Source organism: Haliaeetus leucocephalus, unplaced genomic scaffold, assembly GCF_000737465.1.
Source record: "Haliaeetus leucocephalus isolate CR32 unplaced genomic scaffold, Haliaeetus_leucocephalus-4.0 Scaffold439, whole genome shotgun sequence".
Classification (NCBI taxonomy): Eukaryota; Metazoa; Chordata; class Aves; order Accipitriformes; family Accipitridae; genus Haliaeetus; species Haliaeetus leucocephalus.
In genome coordinates, this window is record NW_010972875.1 from 3,103,127 (window position 1) to 3,130,181 (window position 27,055).

General features: G+C 39.8%; 1 protein-coding gene across 1 annotated transcript; it reads left to right on the top strand.

Moving 5' to 3' along the window:
* The first annotated feature begins 5,928 nt into the window (after positions 1–5,928).
* Positions 5,929–25,481, top strand: KLB (klotho beta). Its single transcript, XM_010574542.1, has 5 exons — positions 5,929–6,666; positions 15,009–15,516; positions 20,222–20,490; positions 22,094–23,237; positions 25,061–25,481. The coding sequence occupies exons 1-5, from the start codon at positions 5,929–5,931 to the stop codon at positions 25,420–25,422; spliced, it is 3,021 nt and encodes a 1,006-aa protein (XP_010572844.1). The 3' UTR covers positions 25,423–25,481.
* Positions 25,482–27,055: the final 1,574 nt, after the last annotated feature.

A 27,055-nucleotide genomic window follows, 5' to 3' on the forward strand; every position in this document is an offset into this window, starting at 1 on the left:
CGTGTCCCTTGGGCCGCTCCGCTCTCTCCGCAGGCGCCGACGGCCGGCCCCTCCCGCAGCGGGGCGCAGCGCGGGCTTAACCGCTCTTAACCGCCCCGCCGGGCCTCGGCGGGAAGCCTGGGCGGCCGCTGCGGGTCCTGGCCCGTTAGTTGAGGGAGGGGGTCTGGCAGCTCGCGTCAAAATGGTGGGCTTCTGCCTGCTGCAGCTCCGCGAGGAATAGGCGTGTCCTCGGTCACCTCTGACAGAGAAGGAGAGCTGACAGCCCTTACTGTTTGAACAGGGGAACAGTGCCAGGCCTCCGTGGGATTGACCGGTTTTTAACGCAAACAAGCCGTCCTAAGTACCTGGACAGCTAGTAACGCAGCAGTGCAGTCACCATGAGTCAGGTCGGAATCGGCGCAGCACATAAAATCATTTCCCTGTAGTGAATATGTGTTGGTCCCCTCTTTCTTCTTTCCTGGTTGTGCAGGAAGCGTCAGGCTTTGATTCCTCTACAGTATTTTCTCCCACACGTTAAGGTTTAGGAGAGCTCAGAGTCCATCTGCATCTGAGGAGTCCAAGAGAAACTGGAAAGTTATGCTCTGTCGTCACCCACTAACTGTTCAATTTCTGATCAGTTTCCAATGAAATCTTGTATGTTTTCTTCCGGTTTTTTTCCTCTACTTGCTGAACGCTGAGAGAAAATAAACTTGGGCAAACCAAATAAAAACAGTTCCTGCCTCAATAATTACTTGTCTGATGTTTAGATTCTGCCAACCTGCTGAATCGCCAATTATTGCTAGTCTTGGAGAAGAATGGGGAGGCCAAACAGAATTTGTGACATGAGAAATACTGCCATTGATTTAGAAAACACTCATAAAAAAAAGCAAAGAGTACAAGCTCAATTTGTACTTCTCTGCAATTTCCAGAGCTATCATTTGTATACCTTCTGTATTCATTTTCTTTCTTTTTTCAAGAACAAGAGACTGTGTTCTTGGTGGCATGATCAAATTCCAGCAAAGATAATTACATAGGTCAGATCTTTTTGTCCAGTCTGAGAAAACGTGAATGTTAATGACACCTATTACCATTCCTGTTTATTTCTTTAAATTGAACTTTAAGTAATCGTAAGACCCTGTTTGTATAGCAATTGCTACTGTTCTTTTATGAACGCATATGGTCAGGTGGACTCATATTTTCAACGTTAGCGTAGCTTGTGAATTTGGATTTCTGCATAAGAAACACATGACAGAGTGAGCAAGTAAATGCAGACCCACAGCACAGGCTGTGCTTTTCAGCCTGTTTTGCAAGGTATTCCATATGCACTCAACTATAATGGCTATGCAAACAAAACTGGTATCACTTTAGAAAAACATCTCCAGCAATATGTTTGTATTTACGTATTTAATTCTCATTATGTAATTTTTAAAGCTGTGCGTATTCCTGATACCAGGACTAAAGAGTAGTTAAAATGGCTGACATTTGTAAGAGCCAGACTGTTGAAATAATGCTAAAAGAGTTATTGCAGGTGGTTATCTCTATTTGTAGTTGATAAAGCTACCTAGAATAACATCCAGCAGCGCAGTATTTGCTTGTGGGCTTGTGACATGTCCATGCTTCTCGGAAGGCAAGATTTTAACCCTTTATGATCAGACTGAATACCTGGAATGACTATATTTCACTCCTGGGTACGGTGGGGGGACAGAGGATACCTCTGTTTCTACATGCATGGCTATGAAACCACTGGAAGTGGGAAACCTTGCTCTGCAACAGGAAACAAAACTGAATACTCATTGTATTATGATGCACTTTGCAAGATAAAATGAAGGCAATATCCCTTTTGAGTCTGTCATGATGTCATGGGTCATGTTTTAGAGGCATATTACCCAACTAAAAGTACAGCTTTTTAAAAAGTAGTTAAAGTACACTCAATATCATCACTCTATTTACAACTAAGACAAATAATTTTTAAAATTAGACTTGTTTTCTACCTTTCTGAAAATCACAGACAATTTGGCTTTTTATGTTGTTTTTTTCCAAAATACAGGAACAAAGTGAGATATTAACCCTTGAGCTTGAGGTTTTTTTCCCCTAATGAATAAAAATAGTCCTACTGTTGTTATTATTAGTGAAGGCTTTGTCTTGTTATTGAAGGATGAGGTTGTTTATAAGAAAAACACATTTTCTTATATTGAGAAATAAAAAATAGTCTGTTTTCTTTTTGTTAGTATTATTTATTTTCAAATTTTTGTATATTGATATGTTGATACAATTTTGGAATTGAAATCAACTTTTATTGCAACTTTTGAAGCAATGATTTATTTACTGCTCTACAAAACTTTTATTTTTAATTGTTTGAAACTTAATTGAAGTATAAGGCAGATACTTGTTCCTTAATACTGAGGTACTTTTGAAGTCCATAAGGTAGTGTTTCTCATGTGTTTTAGGGGACAATACCCTTTGATCATTTAAGAAATCTTTATAATGGAACAGACATATTCTGAGCTTCACATGTGTCCAAAGGACCTCTGAGGTTAGGAATTGCCCTAAAGAAATACAGTATGGTAATGCTGAGATGATTAAGAAAACACAACAAAAAAATGTTTCCTGAAATTGAAATTTCAGGTTAAATTCTGTATTTTTACATAACATTAATAGGCATTAAAATACTGATTTACTGTATTGTAAGGTCTACTTTGGAGGAATCCTGCAGGGAATGTATTGCTTACTAGAGTCTCCAGTACAGAAAATCAATTTTCTTTCACATTGTAGAAATAAGAATTAGCATTTTGCTGCAGACAAAAAATTCCAAAAATTCTTTGTAAATCTGTGGTCTAGTTTCTATTTACATTAGGCTTTCTAGAGTAACCATCACAACTCTGTGTCTTCAGAAAAGACTTGATGCCATCTCAAACAGTTTTTGCTGTATAAGGTAAAGATAAGTGTTTGATTTGCATCACACCATTGAGGGCAATTGCATAAGTTGTGCTTCTTTGAGCACCTTGCACTAGTAGATCTGAGCAGCTGATGTTAATGTAAACATTACACTTTTTCTAAGTGAACTTTGTCTTTAGGTCTTTTCTCTCATTTCATTTGCATGTTGGGGCAGAGTGAATGTGTCTTAACTCGGAAACTCAGCCTACCATTGCACACATTCAAAACTCTACTCCTTTCAACTATTGTGTTCAGCATTTCTGCAGATCAAACCCCAGGTTTTCAAGCCAAGCCCCTAAAACAAGGAGAGTACTTATTCAGTGGTCAAGTGAAAAGTTGTTTTCATAATTTAAATCACTTGCCTTGGCAGAGGGAAAGATAGAAAAGGAAGTTTGATAGCTAAGAACGGAACTGAATCATCATTAGGCTTCCCAACTACTGTAACAGTAATGGCAAGTGCCCTGGAGATCTCCGCCTCTCCCAGCCTTGATTCATTCTGAAACCAGATTCATTAAGTGCACAGCCAGAGGCAGGGAATCCCCCTGTGCACCATCATACTGACGTTCACGTATAGCATCCAGGCTGGAGCCTATACTGACTCTGTCACTTGAGCTAGTGGAATAATTACTTCCTTTGTCTTCCCCTCCCTTTGCACCCTCACTTCTTAACAGCCCCTGATCACATCTCAATCTTCTGTGCTGTTTTCCAAATTAACAGTCACAGTGTTTCCTTTCCCCAACCCTTTGCTCAGCTAATCAAAACCTCCTTCCAAATTCAAGTCACTGTATGATTCTCATCAGTTAAATTGCTTCCTCTTTATCAAGTAACATTATAGCCCAAACAGTTAAATATGACAAAGCAATAAGAAACTGGATTCAGAGCTTGAAACATTGAAACATTTTCAAACCCTGATTATAGCATGCTCCCAGTCATATCAAAAATAAGGAAAGAAATAACAGTTCGTAACTTTGTCCAGATCAAGCATCTGGGAGCACAAGTCTCTGCTGCACCTTTCACATCTCATGCAGATGCAACACGTTGTCTGCAACAAGATGCCACTGGTGCTAATTCTGCTGTAGTTAGTGGGGAGAAGCCTGTTGTCTTTACCTTGCCAATACATTGCCACGGTATTACAGAGCTGTTGTGGGTGTTTTGAACTCAAGCATCTGGTTATCATGGTAACTAACTGCTTTAGAAGTATAGTGGCAGCCATGATGACTTGTATTTGGGTTTTCTTTCATAAAGTATGATATAGACAATCAAAGCTTTTAAATGTTAAAATAGAAGGATTATGTTTATGCAATAACTATCCAAATTAGCATTTTAAAATGCTATTCCGTAGAATAAAAAAGGAACATGTCAGTAATATGCTGTAGACCAACTTGGTACAGTCCCTATCTACTCCTCTCTTTCCCAAGCTGCCTTTGGTAGGATCTTGGCTGAGGAGTGTGGATCCGTTACTTCAGGTAGTTGAGGGAGGCTGGGTTTGTTATGTGGGAGAGACTCATGTTAGATGCATGGCTACCCCACCAGCAGGGATCTGCAGTGCAGAAGATGTCAGTGGGAGGTTTCTTCTCCATCTGTGGTGAAACTGCTTCTTGCAAAGGCACTGCAGAGAAATGCTTACAAATATGCATTGAGGTTTTGTTGTTTATCTTACAAACAAATAAAATGTCTTCCACCTTCTATTGATTAATCAGCTTTATTGTTAAACTAAAGGTATGTGTCAATGGCATTATGCAATGCCGCAAGCATGCTCTCACAGGTAGCAGGGGCAGTAAGGCGGCAGTAGACCAGCAGTCCATGTGGACTTCCATGTCTTACATGCCAGCAGGGCTAATTCATCCAAGCTGAGTGCTATACTTAGGTGATAAGTTGTTCCCATGTTCAGATTTCAGTGTGTATCTTTCTTGCGTATGAAGTTACTTCACACTGCTGTCTTGTTCTGCAAATCTCCAGCAACTGTGGTCTGCGTGTGGATACGCTTTATATTACTGTACCTCAAGAAAAGCAAAAACAGTAGGCATCAGTCTTACTGTATTGAGTACATTGACTATACCTCAACACATGTAGTTTTGCTGTAATTTGAAGTATGTTAAAAGATGAAATTATATTGCATAACTGCTCTGTAAGATATTCACTGTACTGTTGCCCCAGCTGTGTATACCAAGATTGTTAAATTAATACTGAAATAACATTTTTGGGGGCTACTTGTCTTTGCTAATTTATTTGTTTATTTGAAGAAATCCAGAGAAATTGCTTAAGAGCTGGAACAGACCCTTGTTAATTTTGTACTGCTGCTGTACATAGTGCTGTACAGCAGACTTATATAGGATAGAAAAACAGTTGCATGTGTTTGAAAGAAATATTGACTTGCTTTGTGTTTTTATAGTTAGTGGGATGTGCTTATGTCTCTTGTCCACAACAACATTTCCCATGAGTCCAGGGAGAATTTTTCAGCAGAAGTAGGAAGTTTGAGCAGGGCAGGACTGAGGAATGACACACTGCCCTTCCAGCCATCCAATTACACAGACAGGGTAAATCACCTTTTAATTGGAGACTACGTAGTCTGAATTATATTTCTGCCATGTTTCCTCAAAATACAGCTCCATGAGGAATAAAGGATGTGATAGCTTCTTAGCACCCTCTGTCACCTATATTCTCCCATCCAAATCACTGAGCTTTAAATAAATTCGTTACTAGCATTTATATTGTTTGGGCAACCTATTTTCCTGCAGTGAGAAACCAGCTAGGAGTCTCGGTGGTCATACAGAGGCCACCTCCCTAAAAATTACGCTGTTCTCTGACCTGTTCTAGGTCTCACAGTTCAGGCTAATCATTGACAGGGCTTTTACGATCACAAGCTTTTAGTGAAGCTTTGATAAGACACTCCAGCAGTTAGTGGCAAATGAAGACAGTCCGCACAGCAGGGACTCCAGCAAATGAATGAATGGATTTTTTTCAGCATCAGCGCAAGAAATCTGACTTTTAACACTGGCTCTATAAACCGGCATAATGTGTGGCCAACGACTGGAGAGATTTGTTGCTTTTTGGACATTAGTCTTCATAAGGATAGTTACTGGGTTTGCTGGAGAGGGAAGATCTGTGTGGAAGAAGGACCCCCACTTCAGCCCCGTGAGTGAAACACAGGTGTTTTTGTATGACACTTTCCCCAAAGAGTTTCTCTGGGGTATAGGGACGGGGGCTTTCCAGGTGGAAGGCAGCTGGATGAAGGACGGGAAAGGCCCCTCCATCTGGGACCGCTTCGTCCACTCGGAGTTCAGGGATGCTGACAGCACAGACGCCTCCAGTGACAGTTACACCTTGTTGGACAAAGATTTGTCTGCTCTGGATTTTTTGGGAGTTACATTTTACCAGTTTTCAATTTCATGGTCAAGGCTTTTTCCTACTGGAGTGGTAGCAGCTCCCAATGAAAAAGGACTCCAGTATTATAACACCCTTATTGACTCTCTGCTCTACAGAAATATGGACCCCGTGGTTACACTGTACCACTGGGACCTGCCCTTGATGCTGCAAGAAAAATATGGGGGATGGAAAAACGAATCAGTAATTGATATCTTCAATGACTATGCCACCTTTTGCTTCCAGACCTTTGGGGATCGTGTTAAGTATTGGATTACAATCCACAATCCGTATTTAGTTGCTTGGCATGGGTATGGCACAGGTATTCATGCTCCTGGAGAAAGAGGGAAAATAGCAACCGTCTACTCTGTAGGACACAATTTGATCAAGGTACAGTATAGTAAGATTTTTACAAACTGATCTTGCACTGCCATGGGAAATGATGGGAGGAATCAATCATGTAATCAATGTTTAAAAAAAATAATCAAGGAATGTGAAAACACCAAGAAATAACCCTTAGCTAAGGCAGGGGTTTTTTTATTTCCTGATGTTGATTTTATTGTTGTTGTCACAACAGCTGACTCAGTAATTACTTGTTTTAAAGTGTTTGTTTATTATTTTATTTAAATTAGGTTTTGCCTACAAAATCTGGCTATTAAAGAGCATGATTTTCCTTCTTTATTCTTTCCACTTAGTTAAACACAGTGACATGACCATTCATTCGGCTACACCGAAATGACTATCCTATTAGTTTAAAATTAAATTTATTTGCATTTGCATATTGGATCAATTCTACTAGCAATAGAGTATGTATATATAAATATTAGTTCTAGCTTAGTAAGATCATATTGCAAAATGTTTATTGCTAAACTAGCAAGGTCAGCAGTTCTTGGGTTTGGAAGAAAACAAATATCCTTTTCAGTATTTGAGAGTTTCAAAATTACATTATTTCCGTGAAGTTTTCAGCATTTTAATTTTTATGTCAGTCTTATTTAGCAGCTGTCTTCTACAGAATTACACATCCAAAAGGCTTGATCCCATGATCGATAGCTTCAACAGCTGCAGTACTGCGTCCTAAGTTCACGGTACTCTTTCTTCGGGAAGGACAAAAAGAGAAGTCTGAAGTGGGTCATATTTTTTAAGGAAAAAGTGCAAATATTGTTCGTGGCATTCTCAACAGCATTACAGAGTTTACAGCATCTCCTCTGATAGATGATTAATTTCATTCTATAGAGTAGCTAGTTCCTATGCATAGGAGCTTATATTCTTATTTTCTCTTGCTATAATTTAAAACAATTTCCAATAACAGCAGTTTAAGATAAGAATTAACAATATAAATAACAGCATTTTTTTCATCTGTAGTGCTCAAAGTACTTTACAGAGCAGGTCACTGTCCTCTTTCTGTTTGATAGAGCAGCTAGTATAGTTCCCCCTGCTCAAACTATTCCTAGCTGTCACGAAGAGAATTTTTCTACTACCTACCATACATTAGAAATATAATGAGCAAATAAATCTGAATATATTTGTCCTACAGAAAGAAGTATGCATGTGAGAAAAAATTAATTGCCGGAGTAGTTAAAAATATTCTGCAACTGACCATTTCTATTTATTGTATTTGCTTCTGGGCTTGAACCCGCAGAACCTTCTTTTTCAGAGAATTCATACTGCAGTCAGTAGAAGTTTTACACATAGAAAAGTCATCAAACATCCTGAGTCATTGATTTCAGACTTAGCACAACAATGATTTAACTATGGAGATTTGTGAAGCATCTCAAAGAGAACTGATGCTCAATCATTCTTTTTATTTCCAAGTGCTATATAAAATATATTTGATATAATACACGTAAAAGATACAATGTAAATTTGTGGCATTGCTTGCCTGCATTTCTGAGAGGCACAATCAAATGTGGGGTACCAGCTAGGCAGTCTCTGCATTTTCCCACTCTCTAAAATCCGTGTAAGCAGCACACAGCACATAGGGAGCAGCGCCTCTGCTGAAGAGTTCCAGGAAGCCAAGCACAGCTGGGTCTGATATACAAATTACTAAGTGACCTAAGTTCCTCAGTCAATGTTATTTAAATCTCAGATGTGATCTAATAGTTCATTCTAGCTTTAAAGTCTGTGAATCTGAGTATAAAATCAATCACTTAAATGAAAGACTTAGTGAGACTTTCAGCAACACACAATCCATTAACTAGTTTTTTATTATTTGGGGACAGAAATTATTTTCATGTTGTATCTTTCTTACAGCGCCATGAACATTACCTAATGTATTAGCAGTTCTCTCCTGTGGCACTGTAAAATTTCTGAAGATTTTAGGTCTTTATGAAGAATGTCAAATTTGTAGCAATGTATTTGAGGAACTGGAGTTTGATGTTTGGGGTTAGAGGTGGAATGGAAGCTCTTGAGGAGCCAGTCGACATGAGTCAACTCATATATATATAAATTATTTTTTTTCTTAATAAAACGTAATTAAAGCCAGTCATTCCACAGAAGTCACAGGTGGTATTATATGTTTCAAGCCAACTAGCCAGAATCTTTCTCTAAGATTTTTGTGGGTATCTAAATTTTCAGTTTATTTAGTATTGTTGACAATAATATAATGCATTGATGCATAATCAGGATTCATGTGTTGTGAAATGTCTCTCCTTTGAGAGGCAAGGAATGTTATAAGAATCTCTCTTTAAAGATATTTCACATGGCTTTTTATTTCAGGACTGGTATAGGCAAATCCATTTCTCAGACACTGTATTATGGCTACCTTCTAATTTACCACTGCAAACCAAAAATGTCCTCCCAAAAATAAGAGATCAACAAAAATGTCAGGTTTTGGCAGTGTGAAGCAAAGCCTGTTAAAGATGTTGAGAAGATTCGCATTTATGCCAGCGGCTTTAGGAGGAGCCACATTCTTATCCATGTCAGGGCATCATTTTTGGACAGGCTGTTGAAAGACAATATTATTCTCCATGCCACACTGTGTACATTACCAGGTCCACCCATGAAATACGCTGAGCAGGAAAAACAGGTCTGTAGTGATCAAAAGAAACTAATCTGGCCATCACTGTTACATAGCAAATTGCTGATTAATCATTCTTAAGCCTTTTTGTAGTACCTTTGGATAAACCATAAATGAGGCTCTCTCATGAGTCCTACTTTTAGTTTCATTTACCAGTGCACTGTTGTTGTTGCAGTGTTGTGAAAACTAATCACCATTTCTATAAAGGAGTGCTTTTATGTGATATATCAATCATAAACTGAAGCTAAGTTTCATAGAATCACAAAAACAATATAACAAACCATAAACCTCTGCTCTTTTGGACTTTGGATTATTTTATTGTAACAACAGTTTGAAAGTTGTGGGAGATTTTTGCATCTCTAGAAGACGGCTGAAGAAATTTCTCTTAAACTATCAATTTTAGTAGGCTAAAGAAATCGAGCATCTTAAATCTCAAATAATTGGCTAGCATAAGGAAAAAGTCCATGCATTTTAGAACTGATTAAAAAATTATATGCTTCCATGAATTAGTTCAGGTAGGTCATTAGGTAGATAATGATCTTATTAAGGCTTTTCAACAAAAGTAGCATTGATCTGTTTTCATCAAGCCCCAGAGCCCTATGGTGTTGGTTGGCACAAGGCCTTGCAGATGCTGTATCACCTACTACCTGTGCTTTCCTTCTGTGCCTTGCATCCTTTTAAGGGAATGCCCCAGATACATCTACTTACAGTCCTGCCTTTTACATGGGTCTTGCTATTCAAGACCCATAAAGGGGGCTGGTGAACATGGAAGCAAAGGCTGCGATCCATGTGGGGAAAATAACCCACAGAAGAACTCAAAATTTCAATTTAAAAAACATATTTGCATGTTACTATGTATGCTATTCATACACAGAGAGTAATAATTGCCACTGATCATTTTAAAAGACCTGATACTACTTCCATGGAAATGAATAGGAAATTTGAAGTTTGACACTTATCAATTATAAATTGCTAAGGGGTTCACTTAGATAAATCTCGGTTCAATTTTATGATCATTACCGGTAACATGAGGAGCATGTGGAATCTTATACCAGATGGAGAGCAGACATCAAAAGTGTATCATCTCCTTTCTTCATTAAAGGAAAATGTACTTCACAAAAGCAACATCAGAAAACAGCTAATGATAACATGTAACTTGCCATGCGACACTTGAAAGACACATCAAAGAAGATACAGAAACTATGAGCTTGCTCCTGAGGCAGCTGTCGTACTGGTGCAGAGAAGAAAAAAACTGCACACAGAAAAATTAGATGGATTTCTTTGATTTAACAGTAAATAAATCTGACAAGAAGCAAGGAAATATAAAGCAGATGAATCATTGTGGCTGTAGCTAAATGAGATATATACCTGATATATTATTACCATTTTCTCTGGATCTAGTTATGCTCTTTTATATTTAGATTGAGATCTGTAAAGATCACAAACTGCAATCCAAGCTGTCTTCTTTTCATCCTCTCTATCAGTGCCCTCCGGAGAGTTCTGTCTTTGCTATGTAACAGGCAGAAAGGGCCTTTTTTTTTTTTTCCTGTTAAAGATCATTCACACTCCTTCTCATCTGGCAAAAAAGCCCAGGAGAAAACTATCAGAATAAGATCTCCCTAAAAATTTTCTTCATGGACACACCTTCATATCGCCTCCTGGTAAAAGGCAATAAATTCCCTTTCAAATATGGTGTCTCCATACAGATCCATCACAGATCAGGTTCATCTCTGTGTCTAGCTGCATTACTCCCAGCTCTTTGGTAGCTCTCACTATGCCAGGATCTCTTTGTAGACACTGCTGCCTTTGGGATCTTTGGATGAGCATGTCCCAGAGAAGTCCCATAATTCATTCTCCTTAAAAAAAAATTTCTCCTGAATGAATGGTGAATAATTCTTATCTCTACATCCAACCCTTTCTTCCCTTCCTCCAAAGAGGCCTCCTTTCCTCAGGATCTAGAAAGATGAACCTACAGCAGTGCCCGTATTTCTTACAGGAGGAGGGAAATCTGTGTCCATGAAGTACGGCTCTAGGGTGGACAGCAGAATTGACTGTGCTTGTAAATGTCTTTGCTGGAAGATTTTTCAAACTCTAGTAGCCATCAATGATGATGTAGAATTCAGCACTGATTCACACTTTTTTTGTATGATTTGTTGTTTTCAGGTTAGCTTTCTTACACTTCTTGAAAATCACCAGGAAAAACACAATCCAGATGCAAGACGGTCAGCATACAACAAATTTGATAGTAAAGCCTTAGTCCTTCAAACCGTGCTCTTAGAAATTTAGTTGCGTACATCTCAAGAGCCCTTTTTTTCTTCACAAGGATTGAGCTTCAGAGTCAGTTTGCAAAATAAGGGCTTTAGCTCTACTGACTACGTGACATCTTTACCACAGACCAAAAGGGCCTTGAACTGAAATATACTCTCCAAATAAGCCACACGCACCTACCGTTCTTCTAAAGTGATGTTTAACACCATCATCATCAGACTCTGTATTCTAGCTCTTCATGGTTTAAAAACCAAACAAACACAAAGCCAGAATCATTTTATTAGCATTTTTTTAATTCTAGTTTTCCTAAATGTTCTTGCTCTCCAGTACACTAAAATAACTCCATATACCCCTGACATTGTTTTGTGTGCTCATTGCTGAGACATTCAAGGAAAATTGCTTGACTTCAAGATATCTTAAGAATTTGAAAGTATTGATCTTTCAATAGTAAGCTATTTGTGTATGTACATGATAAATTACAGGATTAGAGTCTGAAGGGGTATGAGAATATTTCAAGAAGAGAGAACAATACTGTTGTCTTGATTTTATTAAATTGACTTATCTAGCCTTTTTACATGGTTAATACTAACTGACTTAGCACTTTCTATGACTTTCAAGTCTATGGAATAATTTCTGTATTAATACCAGGAAAATATGCTGAAATTAATGTCATATGTATCTAGAATAAATACACAATATTGATCCTGCTTTCACTGTGTACTTAGCCTTGACATTTGTCCTTGATCTAACAAGGAAAGTGAAAGATTAGGGATTAAACTCTAACTGAAAAAAGATTAGTCAAGATTTACTCAAAATAGCCAATTCAATGTATGTTACAGCTTTTAAATTGATGTTTGTTTCATATGTGGTCTTACAAAACAAATTATGTATTGTTGATTCCATCAACAATAGTTTGCACTTAGTGGACACCTTCCATCTGAGAATGTTAAGCTGCTTTACAGATAATTAACAACTCGAAACAGAATTATAGGCAAGCAAATACTATTGTCTCTACTAAGTCTGTAAAAACCCTTACTATAGAGAGTGACCTTTTTTTTCAGTAGAGTTAACCCTCAGAATTAAGATACATCAGTGACACATATGAATTTGTGTATGGGGATCTTGACTCATATTAAATGTACTTATTTTTACTTGAGGTCTACTCCTGTAGAATTATACCTGTGGCTGTATTCTCTACTATAGACAGTATTTTTAATAGTAACTTTACTTGCTTCTAATCAACCTCCTGAAGATGCATATGAATACAATGAGTTGTCCCTGATTGTCTTTTATATGCCAATATTGCCTTCTAATTAGTTGGGTTTTGGCAAAGCCATCTTTCTCCACTTCACCTGGAAATGTGTGATTGCTAAGATCTACCTGGTGCTGTTGTCATGCTACTTGGCACTGTGTGTAATACAGCTGCCTTCAGCAGGGTTTTTCTTGTTAAGCCTACACAACTATATACCTTTGATTAAACAGTGGTGTTAGTAGCTTGTGTCTGGGGAAAAAAAAATATACCAACCAGGTGAGAAATCACTAGAGGCAGAGAACAAAGCAAGCCTGGCCCCAACACCCACCCCAGGCTAGACCTTTGGGAGTGTACAGTGAGGGTAACTGAGGAGATGGCACTGGCCACTTAAATTTTCTGATGAGACTGGTAAGTAATCTTTTTTTATAGTATTTTAACTGTATCTTCCAATTTGCCTCATGAGTACGGTTTTGCTGACTTCCCTTTTCAGCTACAGAACCTGCATTTCAAAGGTTAATGTTACTTTATCAGTGTTTTCAAAGACAGACCTTGAACAAATGTTACGAGCATGACCTTAGAAACCGTAAACAACTGATACACAAAATTTCACAGACTGTAATTCTTCGGTACTCCCTAGCTTAACCAAATATCTACCTGACATCAGGTCTTTTGTTTTTTTAAACTGTCAAGGCTGTGTGTTTCTAGATAAATTAACTGAAATTATTGTCGAAGGTAAGCAATGCTGTTTGGCTTGGTAATGATGTCAGTCTAACTCGGCACTCTGAAGTGTTTCACAATGCTTCTCAATGTTTTTTCTGGGTGCAAACAGTTATTTTCTTTCCAGCTTAAGAGTATAAAGTCACACTTCAGGAATAAGGTAAACCTTGAGTTACTTGACAACTGCTCAGCTGGGAGAGGTCAGCTCCCCTCCCCTGTGTCAGATCCTCTGGTGTAATTCATGTTGCAATCCAGAGTCACCCTTCTCTGACACCCTAGCTCTCCCCTTTTCCTATGGGACTTTGACAGTGCTAGTGGTTCCTCAGTCTCCCTTGTATTCCTTTTTTTGTGTAAATTTTGACTGCTGTATTCTCTTATTTAAGTAATTAACAACATGACATTTGATGGTAATTCTGGTGTGTGACAATGTTAAGCTTTCTAAAACATGATGATAATCAGAAAAAATGGAATTAATATGTGATACAAGGTATGCTTTCATTGTCACTACCATGAATAGCAAAACTTCTGTCTGTCCTAGGGCAGTCAATAGTCAGCTGATTATGAGTAATAAAACATGCCATACCCAATAGATCTTATGAGATACTGCTGCCAAATTTCCTTTTAAAACCAAAGTGTTGTTGCTCTCTACTTAAAATGAATAAGCTTCATTCTGTGCTGTTGCATGTACTGTCAGAAAAATTATTATTATAGTGGCTTCAAAGAAGAAATTAACTAAAATCCTGGATCAAAATTCTCACACAGAACCATGAAACTTGACATTTGGGTTCAAACTTTGCCACTGGGTCCTTTCTACAAGTTTTTACATTTAGGGACTGTGCAAACATCAAAAGTTGAACACTTACTCATATGATTAGGCCAAACTAAAACAAATGAAGTGTATCCCAAGAAAAGGGATGGGGTGGACACGGTTTGATCAGAGTAAATCCAGGTAACCCCCATAGCACACAGCAGTTAATAGTAAAGAGCCAACACTGACAAAGGAAACATCATTTGAGATGCATAATTTATGGAACAATTGTAAAGATGGTTTAATATTTTAACCATACCAGCAATCACTGCTTGACAGAGACAGACCTAGATGGGACTATCTAGATCACAGAGTTCAGATCCCACCATTAACAGCTGTTTCGTCCCAAAGTGTCCATTTAACAGCTACTCACATCCCTGCTGGGACCTCTTGTGAAATTCAGACCTATGTTAAAAGGCAAAGAGCCACAGCCCTAATGTGTCGTAGGAACAGCCCACATGAGATACTGAGCATTACCATCATCTTGAGGTACCTTGCAGTATAACAGTAATTGCCCATTACAGCTGTGCAGGGTAATTAGCACACCTTAAATGTTTGTTAATATTTCCATAGAAGTCTGCAGTGAATCAGATGCAGCTACCTGCCTGTCTAGCTGATGATGCACACAGACTTATTACAGTTACAATTTAATGCTATTTTTCTCTCATCAGGCTCATGCAAAAGTTTGGCATAACTACAAAAAACAGTTTCAACCGTATCAGAAGGGGATGATGTCCATAGTATTGGGATCCCACTGGATTGAACCTAACAAGTCAGAAGATGCTTTGGACATTTCTAAATGTCAGCAGTCTATGGACAGAGTACTCGGATGGTTTGCTAAACCCATCCATGGGGACGGTGATTATCCAGAAGAACTGAAAAATGAATTCTCATTTTTGCCACGCTTTACTGAGGATGAGAAAAACTACATAAAGGGTACAGCTGACTTCTTTGCGTTTTCCTTTGGTCCTAATAACTTTAAACCTCCAAACACTCTACCAAAAATGGGACAAAATTTGTCACTCAATTTGAGGGAAGTACTGAACTGGATTAAACTGGAATACAACAGTCCTCGAATCTTGATTGCAGAGAATGGCTGGTTCACTGACAGCCATGTGAAAACAGACGACACCACAGCCATCTACATGATGAAAAACTTCATTAATAAGGTTTTACAAGGTTTGTACACAAGTTAGTTGTTGGGTTTTCAGAGAGCTTTTTAAGATCTTTTGATATTTAGTTCTGTAATGGTTTAATTGTGTTTTTTTTAAAGACATAATGGCAACTAAGTTAATTATTAATTATTTATACTGCATGAGTACAAGTCATGGATCAGGATCTACTGGTGCTAGGTATTGTACAAACACAGAAAAAACTCATAGTCCCTGTCCCAGGAAGCTGAAGTCCAACATCTGCGTTTGATTTTAAAACTAAATAAGTGCAAAACTGAGGCAGAAATTAATAAAAACAAATCTATTGGATATCACTTTTCACTGCTGGCAGCCCAACTGTAAAACCATTGTGCAGGTACATACCTTGTCAGCAGGGAAACAAGACAGTGACTACAGACTGTCATTGCCATGTTGGGGTCCTACTCCAACATAAAATGTGCGAAGGAAATCAGCAGGAGAAGGGCAATCATTCTTCAGGATTATTGCACACCAAACGGAAAATATGTTTTAAAGACACACTTTTAATCTTGGTATTTGCTGTTCATAAAGTGTACAGGGGTGCTTTCTGAAGGCAAAAGATTTAATTTCATATGGCATATAAATGCTGTTAGAACCTAAAGCCTCTGCAAAATCAGTATTTCTCTTCCCCATCACCCAGTTTGTAGGTTCAGCGCTGGGAGAGGGACAGCTGCTGGTCCTGAGAGCCATGCTCCCAGCAGGCTGTCCCACTGCTGATGCCACACTGCAGTGACGGAATGGCTCAGATCCCTTTACAAAACCTTTCTTATCCTCAGAAAAGGGAAAGCATGAGTAATCGTTTACTCTGACACCAAGTCAGGAAGCACTGTATCACCAACAAACGTAATTAAGCTCCAAATGAAGATTATCAAGATATATTGAAAGTTGGTTCAAATTGTAAACTTCACATAGTGCAACTGTGCGATACAGAGTCATAGAATCATGGAATCATTTAGGTTGGAGAAGGCCTTTAAGATCATCGAGTCCAACTGTAAACCTAACACTGCCAAGTCCACCACTAAACCATGTCCCTAAGCACCACATCTACGTGCCTTCTAAATACCTCCAGGGATGGTGACTCAACCACTTCCCTAGGCACCCTGTTCTAATGCCTGACAACCCGCTCAGTAAAGAAATTTTTCCTAATGTCCAATCTAAACCTCCCCTGCCACAGCTTGAGGCCATTTCCTCTCATCCTATCACTAGTCACTTGATAGAAGAAACCAGCACCCACCTCACTACAACCTCCTTTCAGGCAGTTGTAGAGAGCGATAAGGTCTCCCCTCAGCCTCCTCTTCTCCAGACTAAACAGCCCCAGCTCCCTCAGCCACTCCTCATGAGACTTGTGCTCCAGGCCCCTCACCAACTCGGTTGCCCTTCTCTGGACACACTCCAGCACCTCAGTGTCTTTCCTGTGGTGAGGGGCCCAAAACTGAACACAGGACTCGAGGTGTGGCCTCACCAGTGCCCAGTACAGGGGAACAACCACCTCCCTGCTCCTGCTGGCCACACTGTTTCTGATACAGGCCAGGATGCCGTTGGCCTTCCTGGCCACCTGGGCACACTGCTGGCTTATGCTCAGCCAGCTGTCAACCAGCACCCCCAAGTCTTTCTCTGCCGAGCAGCTTTCCAGCCACTCTTCCCCAAGCCTGTAGGGCCGCATGGGGTTGCTGTGACTGAAGTGCAGGACCCGGCACTTGGCCTTGTTGAACCTCGTACAGTTGGCCTCAGCCCATCGATCCAGCCTGTCCAGATCCTTCTGTAGAGCCTTCCTACCCTCAAGCAGATCAACACTCCTGCCCAACTTGGGGTCATCTGCAAACTTACTGAGGGTGCACTTGATCCCCTTGTCCCAATCATTGAATCACCCAGATAGGTCCTGCCTTTTCCACATTTTGAGGAGGTTACATTCCAGTATTTGGCTTATGATATTTTAAATACTGCAGTGACACAGCAGGAAAATCTAGATGCAGGCCTGGATTTGGAGGTGTGGAACAGGTAGATTTCTGGACACATACATAAGAAAATCCATAGTGTGTTGAATTTTTTTAATTCTCTGCAGCAGACCTGGCTGCAATAACTATCCATGGATTCACGCTTCTGAAATACTTGGTCAATGTTCAACCAATAGCTACTTCTCAAGAATTGTCATCTATGTTTTCACGTATGCAGATACTTCAACCTCTGCCTCAAAATACAGTATGCATAACTAATGCATTTTTTGTGAAGCGAACCTTAATTTGTCTGATCATTAATACTATGTGGAACCTATTTTCCTATTTTTACTTACAGAGAAGTCAAGTATAAATTTGCTGTTCGCAGCAAAATCAGTTGCATCATGTTAACCTCAAAACATCATTTATACAGGCCAAATTGTAATGGCATGGTGGCTGTTAAGATAGCATGTAACAGCCTACAGAGAGCTATACTCTTGTGTATGTGTTCAAGGAGAGTGCTGTAAACTTTACACTGTATGTCTGTAACTCACGGCACTGTGAGTCATGAAAATATGTGATGTATAACATTACCATTGCAATGAACTGACCTCAATTATGATACAAGGATGCAATTGAAACTACAGCTTCTTAGTGGCATGCATACACCTGTCAATGCTGAAACTATTACTTCTGCAGAAGGACTCCCAAGGCTCCACCTATAGCAGACACAGAAATGCCTTGAGATTTCCTTCTGTGGGTGTCACCTCTGGTGACACAGGGAGCTTAATTAACCCCTGACCTCTTCTACCTTCAGCCCCTTGTTCCTGCCCTCAGCCAGCCCCTTGGTTTTTGGGAGGATTTTCTCATCCCCACTCTAACATTCAGTGAGGATCCTGACTTCTGTTTCTGCCCTCTCCTTTCACTGCCACTGCAGGCAATGCTACAAACATACTCTCATGCTGATCCACAGGATCTCTACCTCTCATGTGCCTAACTATTAATTCTTCTTACCACAAAATATACATAAAATAGCGCTACCCATTTAAACAGCCAAAAATTCTCATCTAGGCATGCACTATCCTGAGTACCACAGCTTCTTTTGCTTTGACAATTAAACTTAGCCCCCATCCATTCAGTGTGCTTCTAGAAAAAAATATTTTTCCTCAGTTGTCACTTATGCTGTCCCTATATGTCTACTTCCATTTGTTCAACCTTCCTCACTGCAGACATGAAGTACTCATCTTTACTTAGAAGGCCCTTCTGGCCTATCTCTTTGTCCTCTACGTCATTCTCCAGCTCTGTGTTTTGCAATTGATATTTGCAGACATTTTTCTACTTTCTCCCATGGTTTCCCTAATATTTAGAAGTTGTTTTTCTTGAAAAATACTTGCCATTGTATTGCTTTGCTACATTCCCTCACATCCTTACCAGTATTCTGGCCTTGTCTATCAGCTTCTCATACACTTACATTACAAGCTCTTGGGCGTTATGATTTTGTCATCCAGCAGCTAGTAAAATACCATGCCGGACTCTGACAGTACTGCTGGATACCTTGTTACTCTGTGCTGCATGAATACAAGTACTGTACAAAACTGCCTCCTGCTGAAGTTGCAGCATAGTGTGAGTAACACAAGGAAGTTCAGTGGAAATACAAAATTATGCAAAGTGAAATGTCCTGAAAAAATAAGGCAAAGCAATGTTGGGCAAAAATAGAGCTTTAAGTCAGACTACTTCATCTTTATCCCTTGGCTTACTCTCAGTGGACTACAGGTAAAATATGGCTGTCATTCTGCCTGTGTCAAAATCCTCAGTAACCCCACTTGGTCACTGCTTTGTTCTTGATATTCCAGCTCTTATATGGTTAACATGAAGAGTTATTCTGCATTATTTCCTATCTTAAAGCTGGCAACAGGCAGCTAACATGACTGACCATGGGGTTTGGCCTTTTTTGTCCAGGCTGCCAGCTGGCACACACTGTAAATAGGTAACAAATGCTGGTTTTAATTGGTGTCCAGCAAGAAGCTGCTCTGGAAGTTCTGCTGCCCCTCCTGGTGAATCGGGTTCCACGTCCGAGAAAGCAGTCATTTTGTAACCTTTCTCAAATATGTAAAAGATTTTATGTATACTCCTTTGCAAGGTGGAGGGACATTAAGATTGCCTGAAAAAACACACGCGCTGCACCCATTCTGTGAATAAATCAAGCACTTCAGTCTCTGGGTTGATCAACCCAGCTTCTTCTAAAGTCATAACATGTCCCATAACAACACATTTCATTTTTCAATTTAGAAGCTGAATAGACATTCCTAAATGTTAGAGATTGCAGAGATCTTTCAAATAAAGGTAGAGAGTTTTAGCTTCATGACAAATACAAAGTCATAAACTAGATCAACTGTTGCACCCTTAATTTTTAGTCACGATTCTCTAATTTTATTGGCATATATTACTTACAAATCATCAAATGCAACTTAAAATCTGGATGTGGCATAATATTACATGTTTGGTCAGAGCAGAAATAAAGCATACTACAGTAATTTAATTTCTTAAGGAACTAGTGATGTACATATTTTTTTAATGAATAAAGACTAAGATATATAATGTCTGTCACAGTTTTACAATGAATTACAATGGGCCAACAACCCTATGAGTGCTGAGAAACCCTCAAGATTTTCAAAGTGAATAGATCTTTCTTATAAATGTCCCTTATATATGTTAGAGTTCTAAATATAAGACTCATGGATGTTACTTTCTCTTACACAGCTATTAAATACGACAACATAGATGTGTTTGGTTACACAGCCTGGTCACTCCTTGATGGCTTTGAATGGCAACATGCTTACAACATCAGGCGTGGATTATTTTATGTAGATTTCAAAAGTGAAAAAAAGGAAAGGATTCCCAAGTCATCTGCACTTTATTATAAACAAATCATACGAGAAAATGGCTTCTTCCCAAGGGAGTCTACCCCAAGCTTGCAAGCTCAGTTCTCCTGTGACTTCTCCTGGGGTATCACTGAGTCTGTTCTCAAGGTAAGCGTAAAATATTGGGAAGACCACTGGAGGAAGAGCTATCAACAACTTTACTTTGTGAATAAATGACTGTGTATGGCACCCTGCGTTCAGGAATCTCAATGCACACTGCAAACAGAAGTTAAACCTAGCCATAATTGCATAGGTTCAGTTTTATGTACTTTACAGGTTTTGGGGTGAGCTAATCACAGAGCGCTGGGTGCTCCTGCAGCAGCAGACCCTGCTGTAGGAGCCCTTCCACGGCTGGCTGGCCCTCCACTGCCTTCCCTCTGCTTGCATCTCCATGTGGCAGATCAGATTAGGGAATTTCAGACCAAGAAGTTGACCCCAACCGATTGTTCCTGGGTTATTTTTCAACCAGGGGAGTTTCCCAATCCAGTTCGCAGTGTGACCATAGGGATGCCTGTGACAGTGCGACAGAGAGGGTGGCACAGGGCAGGGACAAGGTGGTTACGCTGGTGGCAGCAGAGCTACCTGCAGGCTTGAGGTCTCGTCTAAAGCTACTGAATAAGGCAGAAACAGATTCCTGGGTTGAGCCTGAGTGCCACTTAAGTAGGTAACAAGCCATTCTTTAAAAAGACTTATACCACAGGCAAAGATAACCAACATCAGCACATACACCTTTTACCATCTGAGCTCACATTTGAAAACACAACATACCACCTTTTTTCCAAACTGGTTCGTACAGCACCTATTTCTACTTTAAATGTGGTAGATAAGCTAACCGTATGTATAGCCAGTGTTGGGATACTCTTTTTGTCATTGCATACAGAAAGATAGTCCAATGACCAACATCAGCCTCAAAAAATAACAAAACTCTGTAATTTAATCTATTCACAGACAACCATAGGAAAAAAAGTAAAGCTTCTGTATGTTTTGTTAATATACAGCATGGAAAAGTCCATTTTCTCAAAAAAAAAATCAGATTTAATCCAAATTTTTAAAGTTCACTATATTGGTATTCCAAATCCTACAAGAAGTATTTTAAAAAACTGAAATAGAAAAAAAAAAAAAAGACGTGCTATACAGAACCTTGTTAACTAGTAGGAGATAGTAAAGATAGAACTAAATGCTACAAGCTGATTATGTCAAATATTTGCACGAGCAGAAGGACTATCAGTAAGACCAGGGAACACTATGCCACAGTTTCACAAGGTTGATCTCAGCAGCAGTGCCAAAATAATCCGTGCCTGCCTTGTATACCCCCTGGTGCTTGTTCTTACCACCCTGCTCTCCTGCCAGCTGCGTGAGAACTGCTGTTTGCATGACCACAGAGTGAACTCCATCTGGGAGATGTATCTGTGTGAAAATATATGTCGTACAGGCTGGTGGCAGGGCAAATGCCAGTGTGTAGCTGAATAGAAAGGAGAGTGCAATTTTAAAGTTTTCTGTAGATGAAGGAACAGAACGGGTAAGATGATGACCACTACACAGACAGAGCCCATACAGGCGAGTCAGTTATTCTCTTCCCCTCAGAGCAACTAAGCAGGACCTCCTGACATCCAGCACTCATCCTACAGCCAAACACAGGCAGAAATGCAGACTATGAGCACGCATTCATTTAATTAAACCCCATTGTAACATACCATTTTTATTTTCACAGGCAGAATCCATGGCTTCCTCACCGCAGTTCTGCGATTCTAGCCTGTACCTCTGGAACATCACAGGAGATGGGCTCCTGCACAAAGTTAAAGGGGTGAAACTAAAAACCCGACCAGCACAGTGCACAGATTTTGTCAGTATTAAAAAGCAACTTGACCTCCTGGAAAAAATGAAAGTCACCCATTACAGATTTGCACTTGACTGGTCACTAATTTTACCCAATGGAGATTTGTCAGTAGTCAACAGGCAAGTTCTTAGGTATTACAGATGCGTGATTAGCGAAGTACTGAAACTCAATGTTCAATCCATGGTCACCTTATATTATCCAACTCACGCCTACCTGGGCCTGCCGGGTCCTTTGCTGCAGACAGGAGGATGGTTGAACCAGTCTACTGCCTATGCTTTTCAAGACTACGCAGCTTTATGTTTTCGGGAACTTGGCGATTTGGTTAAACTTTGGATTACAATAAACGAGCCTAACCGGCTAAGCGATGTCTACAATAGGAGCAGTAATGATACATATCAGGCAGCACACAATTTATTAATAGCACATGCCATGGCCTGGAGAATATACGATGAGCAGTACCGTTCCTTTCAGTATGGCAAAGTGTCCCTGTCCCTGCATTCAGACTGGGCTGAGCCTGCCAACCCCTACTTTGAATCTCATTCAAAAGCTGCCAACAGGTTTCTTCAGTTTGAAATAGGCTGGTTTGCCGATCCCATATTTAAAACTGGGGACTATCCAGCTACTATGAGGGAATACATTGGCTTTAAAAATAGAAAAGGCCTCTCGTACTCTTCGTTGCCATCTTTCACAAGCGAGGAAAAGCAGCTTGTCAAAGGTGCAGCTGACTTTTATGCGCTGAATCATTTCACCACCAGATTTGTGATTCATGAACCTCAGAATGGGAGCCAGTATGAATTTGATCGTGACATTCAATTTCTGCAGGATATCACCTGCCTGAGCTCCCCTTCTCGTTTGGCAGTGGTGCCTTGGGGAATGCGCAAAGTTCTCGGGTGGATTAAAAAAACCTACGGTGACATCGATATTTACATCACAGCAAATGGAATAGATGACCAGTCCTTAGACAACGATGAACTTCGAAATTATTACGTAGGAAAATACGTACAAGAGGTTTTAAAAGGTGAGTATATGATAGATTTAAGTTCCCCAGAGCCATTTCCGTGGCACAGACCCAGGCATTCCTTAAGCATTCCCAAGCAGCTAAGACTTGCCCTAGACAGAGCAAGCAGCTCTGGTTGAGATGCAGCAACTGGACATCAGCATTCAGTCCCCTGAGGGGCCTGAATCTGCAGTCACACTCAGGGCAGATACAACACAAAGCAATGACATCAAGCCCCTCACGTGAAATGCAGCCACGGCTGCTTCCCATTTAAACCATGTGAGAAGCCATCTGGGCATGCGTATACAGCAGAGTAGGTATTCAGAAGTTAGTAAGAGATGGCACTTCAGACCAACAACTCTCAAGAGACAACTCTTAATTCCTAGTCTACAAAAAAAGGCCGGAACCTCCTTACTTGCTTGCTGAACTAGAGTCATTGGACAAGTAAGCACAACCAAGTCCAAGGAGACCTGGAGGGACATACAGAAGAAATACAGCAGGTCACCAGATTTTTAAGGAGCTGCTGTTGAAGGGAGAGTCAAACTCTAGTTCCTGTTCCACTACTTGCTTTCTCCTGGGCACCTACAGAAATCTAGTTCTTCACTTTAGAGAATTAATAACAGTTATGTAGGTAGAGGACAAAAATGTTCAAGGCAATCATCTTCAGCAATAGCTTATTGTATGAGAAATGCTGCAGGGACCTCATTCCTCCCACCCCTCTTCCTGTAACCAAACCTTAAATGGAAAGCAGAGCGCCACAGGATACCAGAAGGGCCTCGGTACCTGAACCATACAGCCAAAACAAGGCATATAATACATCCCTGCACTCACTATTCCCTATTGGTGAGCACTAGCAAGTGCCCTGAACAGGACATGGCACATCTAAAAGCTCTTCTGAGGCACCTGTCCCCAAACATAGCCTACGTATCCTGGTTTCTCCTCTCTAGGAGCTAGCTACGTAAAAAATGAGACAGGTCTTACTCATGGCTAAGCATGGCTTCAGATTACTTTTGGATACTAACAAGAAACAGAGCATTCCCCTTCCAGTGCTTAGCTTTTTCTCAATTACTATAAGACTAATGAGCATTTGCTGATCCATTTTCCACTCTAATTTCACACTGCAAACAAAAGAACAGTACGTTATTAAAGGAAATAAGTTATTAAAGGAAAAGGTTGTTTAAAGGGCCCTTCATTGTGGTATTCCCATTTTAATTTTCAGATAACATGACACTTCATAGTACTCACAGAAAGATCCCCCCAATTTACAATGTTCTTGCTTAATCTGGGTCACATTCCCAACTATGCTCTCTGCTTACACATGAACTGGAGAGAAGTTTACTCACCAAGGACTGCTATTTATGATTTCATTGAAGTGTCTTCACCCAACACTTGGGTGCAGCGGTGTAACATACAGTCATGCACACTGCAGGGCTGAACAGCTGGGTTTGGAGCGGGGCAGGCATTTTCAGAAAGCTCCTCTCATGGCACAGGTGAGTGACTGCTCCCCTTGAGTCATCGCAGCTGGGTTCAGTAAAGAGCAGCATCTGGCTTTTCCCAGGAAAGAAGCTCCCAGCTCAAACCCTGTTCAAATCCAGCTTTCACAGTGGAGGTCCAGAAAATTCCCAATTTCTAATTTTTTTTTTTAAAAACAATGATGCACTATTTCTACTTAATTAAGACAGCTAAGTATTATTAGAAGCTGTAAGTAAATATTTTATGATGCAATTACACTTTTTTAATTGATGGATTAATCATTTGAAATCTGAACTCCTTACCAGAAAGTTTGCATGTCATACAAGGTTTTATTAACATTTGAATTGTTTTGGGTTTTTTTCCCTTCCCAGCATACTACATTGATAAAGTCAAGATTAAAGGCTACTATGCATTTAAGCTGACTGAAGAAAAATCTAAGCCCAGATTTGGATTCTTCACTTCGGATTCAAAAGGAAAGCCTTCAATAAAATTTTACAATAACCTGATAAGCAACAACGGCTTTCCTGCTGACTATTCAGTCTGCGATCCCTCCGACCAAGAAAAGCAGTGTAGCTTCTGCTTGTTTGTTTCTCAGAAAAAGCCATTAATATTTTTTGCCTGCTGCCTTTTCTCTACCCTCATCTTGCTTTTAACCATTATTGTTTTTCACAAAAGAAAAAGAAGAAAACGTTTTAAGGCAAAAAGGAGCCAGTGCATCTGTGTTTCATTTTAAAAAGGGGGCACAAGCCCACTTTCAGTGAGATCCATCGCTGTTTGCATTCTACAGAGGACGATGCAGATCAGACAACTGTAGAAAAGCACTATGTGAGTCACTCCAGTTATACATACCAAGCATTTAGTTCAAAACCGCGAAGTAATCATATGCACAGGAAGAAGAGCTATGACGACATTCGTTTCTGGTGAAATTACTTTTATCCACCTACTGTACATAGAAGAAGATAAATTCCTCTAGTTAAAAGAATATTTTATGACTCTCCTGTGCCTTGGAATAACCTTTCAAACAGTGTGACTTGAAAAGAGATATTAAGCTGCGAGAACTGATATGCACTTTTCTATGAACCTCTGGACCAAAGCATCTTGTGATGTATATTCATGTTATGAGTGTTGCTGAGCATGAAACTGCAGTTGTTAGGGTTTACAAATAAAAGTGTTACTAAAACCCACGAACTTTCAACTAAATACACCACCAAGAATGAAATGTCCTGGGTCAGCTTCTGAAGGTACCTCTAAATAACAAATCCAAGTTAACTCCATTATCGACAAACATACCCATATCTCTTACATATTGGGTGAAGCAGACATCAAATGCTTTTAAGCAAATGTAACTGGACCCACAGGAGACAAGTCAAAATAATATACAATCACTATTTTTCATCTCCAAAATGAGGCAGCCATAAAAGTTTTACTAGTGGAGAACATCAAAATAAATAGTAACTATTAATCCACTCTAGAGAGTGATGAATATAGTTCTAAATTGCACTTTTTCATAGAAATAAATACACATTATCATCTTAGCTCTGGTCAAATGCCAATGCAAGCCATGGGTGGGATAAAACCATAAGAGTTTATTGCTATTGCTGCATTAAACAAAAGCTACCAACCCAGGCATAATGGTCTTAAAGGATAAATGAATCTCCTCTCTCATTTAAACTTCTCAGGGACCAAACCCAGAGGTTTCCCTTAGTCTGGTTTTGGTCATCTCAAAATGAGCTCAACAGGTTTTCCCCATGAACTGCACCACCATTTAAAATTCACATCGGCCAGCCTTTTCAGTCATTGCATCAGATCATCACTGCCCATGCAGGTACCCCATACCTCTGGAGAGGGGTAGAGAAGCTGCTCTAGGAGTGGAATGAGGGGCAGAAAGAGCCATCAGTTAAATTCCTACTGCCTCCCTCCACAACCTTCCTTTCCAGCACCTAGTACCATTTTCAAGACACAGTGAAACCCCCAACCTGTTCCTACTAAAAGCTAGTTACCTCAGTCTTAAGGACCCCAAAACAGATACACTCACTTTACCTGTTCCCCAGCACCTCTGAAGACGAGGCATATAAACACATTGTCTTTTCCAACTGCATCTGAACACACAAGATAGCATCAAACACAAGGTAAATGATAATGTATTATGATAAAGTAAACAATAATGTACATGATGAATTATTATGGCCACTTACATACTGGAAACTTTATGGAAGTGCCACTCTGAGGATATGAGCAATTGGCAACCCCAAACTCCCAATACTTGACCCAACTTCGAGTCTCAGTCCATAGATCTATGAGACTATTTCTCCATTATATTTCAAGTATTGGTCAACATCACAGAAGGTTCATTAATTCAAAAGATA

What these genes read in the sequence shown, in the direction of transcription:
- KLB (XM_010574542.1), top strand. Translation starts at nt 5,929, where the DNA reads ATGTGTGGCCAACGACTGGAGAGATTTGTTGCTTTTTGGACATTAGTC. An exon ending in CATTAATAAGGTTTTACAAG is followed by an intron (nt 15,517 to 20,221) that starts GTTTGTACACAA and finishes TCTCTTACACAG; the next exon opens with CTATTAAATACGACAACATA. An exon ending in CGTACAAGAGGTTTTAAAAG is followed by an intron (nt 23,238 to 25,060) that starts GTGAGTATATGA and finishes TTCCCTTCCCAG; the next exon opens with CATACTACATTGATAAAGTC.